Raw genomic sequence first — 9,055 nt, 5'->3', positions numbered from 1 at the left:
CCCCTGCGCAGAGCACGCGGCGCCCAGTTCCCAGCCCGAAGCAGCCTCAAGGCTTCACACCAACTCCTCCGCAGCCCCGCCCCTCCCTCCTCCTCTCCTTAGTGCCACACTTGACCTCCCCAAGATGGCGGCGGCCAGCGTCCACCTCGTTTTACGGCACTGTCGGAAAAGCCACGTCCGCGTCGCTTTACGGTTCTATTGGAAAGATCGCTTCCGCCGGTATTTGACTGCTCGGGAAGCGAGAGGTGGAGGCAGAACCCGGGCTCAGGGCTGCGGGGCGGTCGGAACTTCGCAGGGCGCCCGTGACCATGGACCGCAGGAAGAAGCCGCTGGACGTCACGGCCTCGTCGGTGAGTGCGCCGCGCTCGGGCGCCCCCCGGACCTTGGGGGCCCCATGGGCTCCCCTCCCCCATCCCTGACACAGACCCCCCCACACCCTGGGGGGGTATTAGATGGGGAACCGCTGGGCAGAGCATGGAAAGAAGAGTGTGAGCTCGCCGGCCTCACTTTCCCCACCTGTAAAATGAGGAGTTTGGACTAGACCGGGAGTTCTTATATCGTGCACACCCCCTTGGGCAGTCTGGGCAAGCCTGAGGGCCCCTTCTCAGAATAAAGGATTAAATACGTGGAATGGAACACACAGAAAACCAGTTTTATGGAAATGCAGTTATCAAACCATTAAAAAAAAAAAAAGTTCCAGGGCCCCGGGCTAAGAACCCCTGGACTAGTGATCCCCGCGGTCCCTCCTGGCCCCAAGCCGGGGACGCCCAGAACACCCCGTTCGGTGCCAGCAAAGCCCCCCATCATTGATCGAATCCCCGCACGCCCAGGGCGCCCCCCTGACCCTCTCCCAAGGAGCCCTCTCCCTTCCTCAGTGGATCGTTCACTCCTGCAATTCCCCCACTCAGAAACCTCGAATCCTCAGAAATCCTCTCCCATTTGGGACCCGCCGTGATCTAGCCCAGCCTCTCCTGCTGGCCTGGCCTCATCTCCTCTTGCTGGAGACAACTTACCCTCGTCTGACTATGCCCCGACCCTGCACCTGTGTCCAGTCTGGGGCGAGTCAATAGTCTCTTAATTGCCCAGTCTAGTAGCCTTTTCTCATTTATCTTTAACTCTGGTGATCACTGTCTTCTGGATACTCTTTCCTATCTAGGTTTTCATGACTGTTCTCTCCTGGTTCTTGTCCTTCTTAGTCTCCTTTACTTGGATCTTCTTTTTCATGCCCTCAGAGGTCTCTCCTTGACCCGCTTCTCCTCTTATGCTATCTCATTTGATGATCTTATCTTATATGGGTTCAATGATCATCTCTATGAAGATGATTCTCAGATCTGTTTTTCCAGCCCTAACCTCTCTCCTGACCTCCAGTTTCACTGTGTAGTCTTGTCTGAATTCTGTCTTGTGGATGGGAATGTAAAAGTTCTACCTTAAGCGGTAGGCAGGAGCTATTATCTTGTCCTTGGGTTCCTGGACCTAGTTGTTCCCAGGTCTCATTTTTTACCAGAGGTGTCCGGACTTCATTCTTCAGGGGTTAGGAGTTACCTGCACCAGAGACTGCTGGCTGCTTCCTTCTCCCTCTCCAGTCCTTGGGTTTGCCTCACCTCAATCATCAAAGGCCTGATAGGATCTTTGAGGAAAATCAAGAAGTCAGATTTTTACTAGGAGGACAGCAATTGAGTAGGTCTTTGAGGGAGTAAGATCAACACAGAAGAAGAAGGTTTGGAGGATTTGAAGCATTGAAGAAAGTCTTCACTTCAGTGAGATCACAGATCCTTTGAGAGTGACAGCAGGGAGTGTGTAAAACACTTCATTGGGCTTTAATTTTGTCTGAATGGGTATTAACTTCATTGATATGTGTAGCAGCCTGACTGTAAGACTGATTAGACAGTCTTTGAGGGTTTCCACAGCCAAGAACATTTAACCTTCCCAAACTTAGCTAGGCTGGACTTTGCACAGCAGACATTTCCCTTCCGTTACCTGAGATGGACATGAAGGCTTTCCACTTTGCATACTTGCCACATTAGTTAGCTCTCTGCTGGCATAGCTTTGGAGAACTCAGAGGTGTCTCCATACTGTGGTGGAACTCAGAGAATGGTTTAATTAGGATGGAGGGCGCTGTAAATACCTTAACAAGTATTCCAGGTATAGGTATCAGGTTGGCGTGCATCTCTGGACCACCATCCGATCCTTCCTTAGTATTAAGGAATGGATTTCAGGTGCTCCAGAAGAGTGAGAGCTTCCTGAGCACAAGGACTGTGTCTCCCCTAGAAATTGTGATATATACATTTTGCTCAGTGGTCTTTAAGAAGAGGTTAGATGACCACATAGTGAGGATGTTGTAGGAATTTTTGTTTGTTCACATGTGGGTTGGACCAGACTGCTTCTGTGGTCCCTTTCAACTCAGAAATTCTCTGACGTAATCTGTGATGCCTGGTCACACCATCACGGAACATCAGAACTGGAAAGACCTCCAGGGGTAAGCTAGCCTACTCTACAACTGAAAAAAAAATCCCCCCAGCAGAACCAGTAAGGTCGGTGGTGGTAGTGGCTTATAACCTTCACTTGGAGCTCTCCAATGAGGGGGAACTAATAGATGGCCTCTTGAGGCCCTTTGAGATAGCCTAAGTCATTGGGAAGTTCATATTCACATGAAGCTTAAATTTGCCCCTTTGCAACTTTGACCCATTATTCCTAGCTCTGTCCTCTGAGGCCAAACAGAAAAAAAAAAAATCTAATCCCTTTTCCACGTGATAGCCCTTCGTGAACTCAAAGATAGCTCCCATGCTCCCCCGAGTCTTCTCTTCTAAACAACCCTGGTGCCTTCCACTGCTCCTCCATCGAATGGATTCAATGCCTGTCATCATTCTTCTTGTCCTCTTTGTAGATTCTCTAGATTTTCAATACCCTTCTGAAGCCCCTAAAGCAGAACAGAATGCTTTAAATGGGGTCTGAAGGGGCCAGAGTACAGCAGGATTATCACCTTCTTCTCTTCATGCCCAAGATTCTATTGGCTTTTTTAGCCAACATATACCATTGACTCATTGAGCCTGCGGTGTATGAGTTTTAAGCCCCCAGATCTTCTTTAAACTGTTCTCCAGCCATACCTCATCACCTTGTATTTGTGATGTGGATTTTTTAACACGAGTGTAAGACTTTATATTTATCCCATTAAATTCATCTCAATTAAATTCAACCCCATGTTCTCAGTTCTCTTGCCTTGAAAGTTTAGGAGACTAATTCCTTTGTTGTGGAGAAGCAACACTAGCAAACCTTAACCCAGCTGAAAGGAGGAAGGCAGGAAGCTGTCAGCATACTGGAGTGGTGGGTCATGGTGCACATGGGAACATCAGGGTGACCTAGAAAGCTTTGGTGACCACCTGCCAGTCCTCTTCTGATGTTTCAATCAACAGAGAAAGAAGGACCAGCAAAAAGACACTTGGATGGGATAAAATGGGATCCTGAGGTATTTGTTAATGCATGTCTACTCATAGCTAAATTCTGAACATAACATTTTCTCATTTTTTATTTATTTGAAACTGGAAGAGACCTTAGGAGATTATCTAGTTGAGCTCATTTGTTCTATAGGTAAAGAAATTGAGACCCAAAGAAATAAAATAATTTGCCCATGTGCACCATGGGCAAGTAAGTAGAAGAGTCAGGCTTACGACTCATGACCTATTTTATTTTTACTTCTTGTTTTCTGTGACCTTAGACGAGTCGAAAGTTCCTCCGAACCGTTCTCGTCTTACCTTTTTAATGCTTGGTTCTGATAGAGAGATCCTTTCTGTGGTTCAGATTACAGGGGAATCTCCAAATCAGAAAGGGCACCAGCAGCCACCTCATCCAGCCCGTGCCTGAAATCCCCTCCATCACATCCCTGAAAAATTACCAGGTCTCTGTTTGAAAGCCTCCGGTGGCTCTACCTCACATTTCAGTCCATCAGTAAGCATTTGTTAAGTGCTTACTCTGTGCCATACCTTTTCCTAAGTGCTGGCAGTGCAAAGAGAGAGCAAGAACAGCTCCTGCCTTTAAGGAGCTTCTGTCCTAATGGAGCAGACAACATGAAAATCCTAACATACAAGATGAATGCAAAGTCAGTGGAAAGGAGGACACTGGCAGCTGGGGGACCAGGAAAAGCCTGTGCAAGGATATGGCCCATGAGCTGCGTCTTAAAGGGAGCCAGGGATTCCAAGAGTGTGGAGTTGGACGGGAGAGCATTCTAGGCATGCATGGCAACAGTGAGCAAGCACCAAGGAAGGAAAGAGACGGGAGATAGAGATTGAGGAACACCAAGTAGTCCAGTCCGGTTGGCTCATCGAGTGTGGAGGGGAGCAGAATGTAGAAGACTGGAAGAGTAGGAAGTACCCAAGTTGTGAAGAACTTTAAATGCCAGAGGACTCTATATTTGATCTTGAAGGCAATAGGGAGTCACTGGAATTTATTGAGTAACAGAGATGATAATCATACCGACACGTTAGGAAAATCCCTTTAGCAGCTAAGTAGAGAATGGATAATATGGTGGGGAGAGACTTGAGGCAAATGACAAATGTAAAGGGCTATTGCAATAGGCCAGGCAAGAGGTGATGAGGGCCTGAAACAGGGTGGTGACTATGTGAGTATAGAGAAGAAGATGCCCAAAAGAGATATTGAAGAAAAAGAAATAACAAGATTTGGCAATCAATTGAGTATGTTGGGTGAGTGAGAGATAGGAGTTGCGGGTAACACTGGAGTTGGAGTGGGCTTTAACAGTAATAGGAAAGTTGGGAATAAGGGAATAAGGAATCTTTGAGGGGAAAGATGAGTTCTGTTTTTATCACGTGAGTTTGAAATGCTGACAGAAATCCAGTTCTAAATGTCCAAATGGAAGCTGGTCATATGGGACTGATATTTGGGAGAAAGAGAGGCTAAGATTGGATAAAAAGGTCTAGGAATCATCTCCATGAAGATAATAATCGAACTGATGGGAGATGATGAGATAATATACAAAGAACAGAGACGAGGGCCCAGGACAGAACCTTGGGAGATACCCACCATAGGCATGGCGTGGATGGCAGTCTGGCAAAAGAGATTAAAATGAAGCGTCAGACAGGCAGAACAAAGAGAGGGCAATCATGGAAACCCAAAGAAGAGAAAATGGATATCCAGGAGGAGAGGCTGGTTAACAGCGTCAGATGCTGTAGCCTTTGATTTGGGGAGGCCCCGACTTTGAAAAGTAGAGACTATACAATCTCAACAAAGCTCAGCCCGGTAATCAGATAAGGATGGTCCTGGATTCCTGCGTATAGTCTGGGGGATAGATTCTTAGAGTATGATGTCGGGAAAATGAAAGAGTTGGACTAAATTACCCTACATTCCTTTCCAACTCTAATCTTGTGATCCTTTCTAAGTGTCATTTAGAGGTAAGTTTATGCCCTTGTGATTGAAGAATTTGTTTTAGAGAAGGCACAGAGGAAAAAGATGAAAGCTTAACATCTGTTAAGGAAAATTAAATTCAGAAAATGAAACTGTCTTTTACTCTGGAAAGTGACATTAGGGATATTTTTCCAAAATAGAAACTGATTGTCTAGATAAGAAAAACCTTTTCTGAAGCTCATAAGGATAGGATAAAGATATAGATGAAGGTCTAAAGGCAAGAGAATGTGGAATACTCTAAGTCCTGGAAAGGACCTTACAGACCATCTTGTTTCATCCCCTTGTTTTACAAAACTGAAGCCCAAAATGTCGTGTGTCTTGCCTGAAGTGACAGAGCTATTGAGTGATGGAAAAGATTGAAGCCTGGGTCTTCTGGTTTCCTATCCAACTCTCTTTACACTACCACATTGTCTCTAGTCAGTAACTGTGTTAGAGATCTCATTTGCTTTATTAGCCACTCTAAAGTAAATTCATTACATTTACCTGTTTTAAATATTTTGATAATGTCATAAATCTCATCAGTGTATTTTCCCCACTGGTGGAGATCACAACTGTTCATGCCCTCTCCTGGGTGATTCTCGTTTGTGTTTACATTCTTCACCAAACCATCGGAAGAGCATCTGCTAGTGCCATAGAAGCTACCGTCTGGATTTTTTAGCGTGTAATAAATACCAGTGCAGCACGTGGGTGCCCTCCTGTTACTCCTGCCGTATCAGAGCATGGTGTTATATATGAAGAGCTGGTCTCAAGGAGCCAGGAGGGCCTCAGCTCACTGTACAGCCCTGGGCAAGTCGCTTAACCTCTCTGTGCTCTAGACAATTCTGAGACTAGAATTTGAAGCAAAGATCCCAGTTTGCATTGGTAGAGGGAGGTTTTTTGGTTTTTTTTTCCATCTAGGATTCTTTGTATCAGTGAAATCTGAGCTTCTGTTCTGATCCCTACATTTTCTGGATGAAATGCGTCATGCCATTTCTTAGGCACAAGTTGTCACTGATAGTATGATATAGTCTTCTTACACGTGCCGTGGATTTCTCCATTGTCTTTTGGGTTTGATTTTTCGGAGATCATGGTTTTCCATGGAGAATCACAAGGACGAGATGATTTTTAAAAACTGTGGCTGGTACGGTTTGTTTTTCCTTCATATTTATTTCATATTTATTTCTGAATACTTCTCCCCTCTTCTCTATACAGCAGGTTACCCCTTGTAACAAAAAATTTTAAAAGGGGGGGAAGGGTTCAGGGAAGCAGTTCAGCAAAACTAACGTATTATCAGAGGTTGATGATACATGTAATGTTCCGTACTCATAGTCCCCCACCTCTGCAGGGGTCAAGTTCAATCCTTATTATTCATTCAGCATTCAGTTTAATTGTTATTCTTTCCATCTACATTATGGTCACCTTTGTGTCTGTTGTCTCCTGGCTCTATCTTCTCTGCTTTGTATCAATCGAAGTTAGTGTTCTTGTGTTGCTCTGAATTTTCGTCGATTCTTACTGAACAGTAATACTGAATTACATTCATGTGCCACAGTTTGTTTAGCCATTCCCTAATTTCTGGGCATCTACTTTGTTTCTGGTTCTTTGCTACTACAAAAAGTTCTGCTCTGAATATTTTGTTGCATATATGATCTTTCTTTGTGTCTTTGACCGTGGAATATATACTAACTAGTGAAATCTCTGGATCAAAGAGTATGGGCCTTTCATCACTTCTTTAGCGTAATTCCAAATTGTTTTTCCATGTTGTTGGGTCACTTCATAGCTCTACCTACAGAGTATCAAATGTGTTTGTTTTTCTACAACGCTATCAATGTCAACTTTCATCTTTTGTCATCTTTATCAACTTGCCAAGTAGGAGGTGAATCTTCAGGGTTGTTTGGATTTTCATTTCTGGTATTCATTAGTGATTTGGAGCACTCTTTCATAAAGTTGTTAATAGTTTGTGATTTGAGAATGCTGTTATTAAGATGAGTTTTTGTGTTAGGGAGCTTCTTGAGATCTTTCAGGGTGCTACCCAGTTTCCTAAAGGCAACCTGGTCCACCTGATCTTCTCCTCTTACGCAGTTTGTCCAAGATACATGTGTTAATGGACTAACTCAATGAACTGTCCATATAACTGCATACCCATAATGTGGGCAATAGACGTTCCTCATCACCCATTCAGCTGGATTAAAGTTAACGGTGATTGCTTTTTGTTTTTGTTCTAGTTAGTGGACCTCAAGGCCGAACTTTTCCGAAAACAAGAAGAATTCAAACAAGAAAAACTTCTCAAAGATGCTGGAGTTCCAGGGAAACCAAAATCAACCAACAAGGTAGAAATACAATTTTTTTTATTAATTACCTGTAGGCATAAAATTTTTCACAACAATAGATATCATCTGAACCCAGATGGTAGAACATAACGTCTGTTCACATGTTTTGTTATTAATAAATAGCACTAATATAACCCCAGAGAAAAAAAATCATTTGCTTCATTATACTGGATAGATACCAAATGGGAACAGCAAAATAACAGAAATGTAATGAGGAGGGCTCTAAAAGGTCTTAGTGGCTTCAGATTTTAATGGTTTAGCTTCATTTATGTTGTTAACTATGTGCAGTGAACATTGTTCTCCAAATATGTCATTTTCCAAAATTAGAGCACTCAGTGAGGCTGTAATTAGGGAATAGATTAATATACTAGTGATACTATGTGACTGTATAGGAATTTTTGTTAGCATATCCATGACTCTGAGCTCACACTCTGTCAGGCACCATGAGTAGGTTTAATATTCCATTGATTAATTATTTGCAAGTTCTTTTCCTTCTCTGGCTAATAAGTAGCAGTCATATGTTGGTTTTATTGTGTTTTGTTTTTTTTTTCCAATTCTCCAGAAACCAAGTATCTGGAACAAACAGAATGTTGGTGTTTCAGAACGGGCTGAAAAAGATGCTGAACAGAAGGCTGAGGAGCAAAAGACGTTAGACAAGTCAAGGTAACATTAAGCCCCAGGAAATGTTTGTTTTCATCTCCTCTGAGAGATTTCATGTTAGTCTTTAGGCAAAGTAGTATCCAAATCATACCAGTAAAATGGGGATCTCCAAGAAAAAGGAAATTCTTTTGTTTGTTCCCTAAATTTTCCTACCCTTGAAATCAGCATGGTTCAAAATTTCAGCTCCCTGGTCCAGTTTAGTTATGGCAGAAGACTCCTGGTTCACCCATCTCACCTGATCCTGCGTACTCCTGCAAAAAAATAAATAACTTAATAAACCTCACCAGAACTAATGGACAGAACAGCTGTTTCTTGGATTAAAATGCCAGTGAGTTGTCTGATCATAATTGAGTCCTGGATGATAAGTAGAGAAGTGGAATGCCTAGTCTGGACAGTGCTGGACTAAGAAAGAAGTCAGGAGGACCAACCCGACTCCTCCTGGCTTTGTGACTCCCAAGCAAGTCACCTTAACTTCTCTGGGCCTCAGTTTACTCACTTGTAAAATGAGGATAATAACACCTGTAGTGTACTAAACCTCACAGAGGGGTTGTGAGGGTCAGATGAGATCATGTCTATAAAGTGCTTTACACACTATAAAGTGATCAATACATGTCAACTCTTGTTATAATTAGTAGTAGTAGTAGTAGTAGTAGTAGTAGTAGTAGTAGTAGTAGTAG

General features: G+C 43.5%; 1 protein-coding gene across 1 annotated transcript in view; it reads left to right on the top strand.

The window, feature by feature from the left end:
* The first annotated feature begins 222 nt into the window (after window positions 1-222).
* CCDC174 (coiled-coil domain containing 174) overlaps window positions 223-9,055 on the top strand; it is a 22,574-nt gene continuing 13,741 nt past the window's right edge. Inside the window, exons 1-3 of the mRNA XM_027863859.1 lie at window positions 223-350; window positions 7,614-7,718; window positions 8,281-8,381. Coding sequence (XP_027719660.1) covers window positions 309-350; window positions 7,614-7,718; window positions 8,281-8,381 — 248 coding nt within the window. The 5' untranslated portion in view covers window positions 223-308. The remainder of the gene's footprint in view (window positions 351-7,613; window positions 7,719-8,280; window positions 8,382-9,055) is intronic.

The sequence above is a fragment of the Vombatus ursinus genome, unplaced genomic scaffold (genome assembly GCF_900497805.2).
Source record: "Vombatus ursinus unplaced genomic scaffold, bare-nosed wombat genome assembly UNPS02014773.1, whole genome shotgun sequence".
NCBI lineage: Eukaryota > Metazoa > Chordata > Mammalia > Diprotodontia > Vombatidae > Vombatus > Vombatus ursinus.
This window is presented reverse-complemented; position numbering and strand designations above follow the sequence as displayed.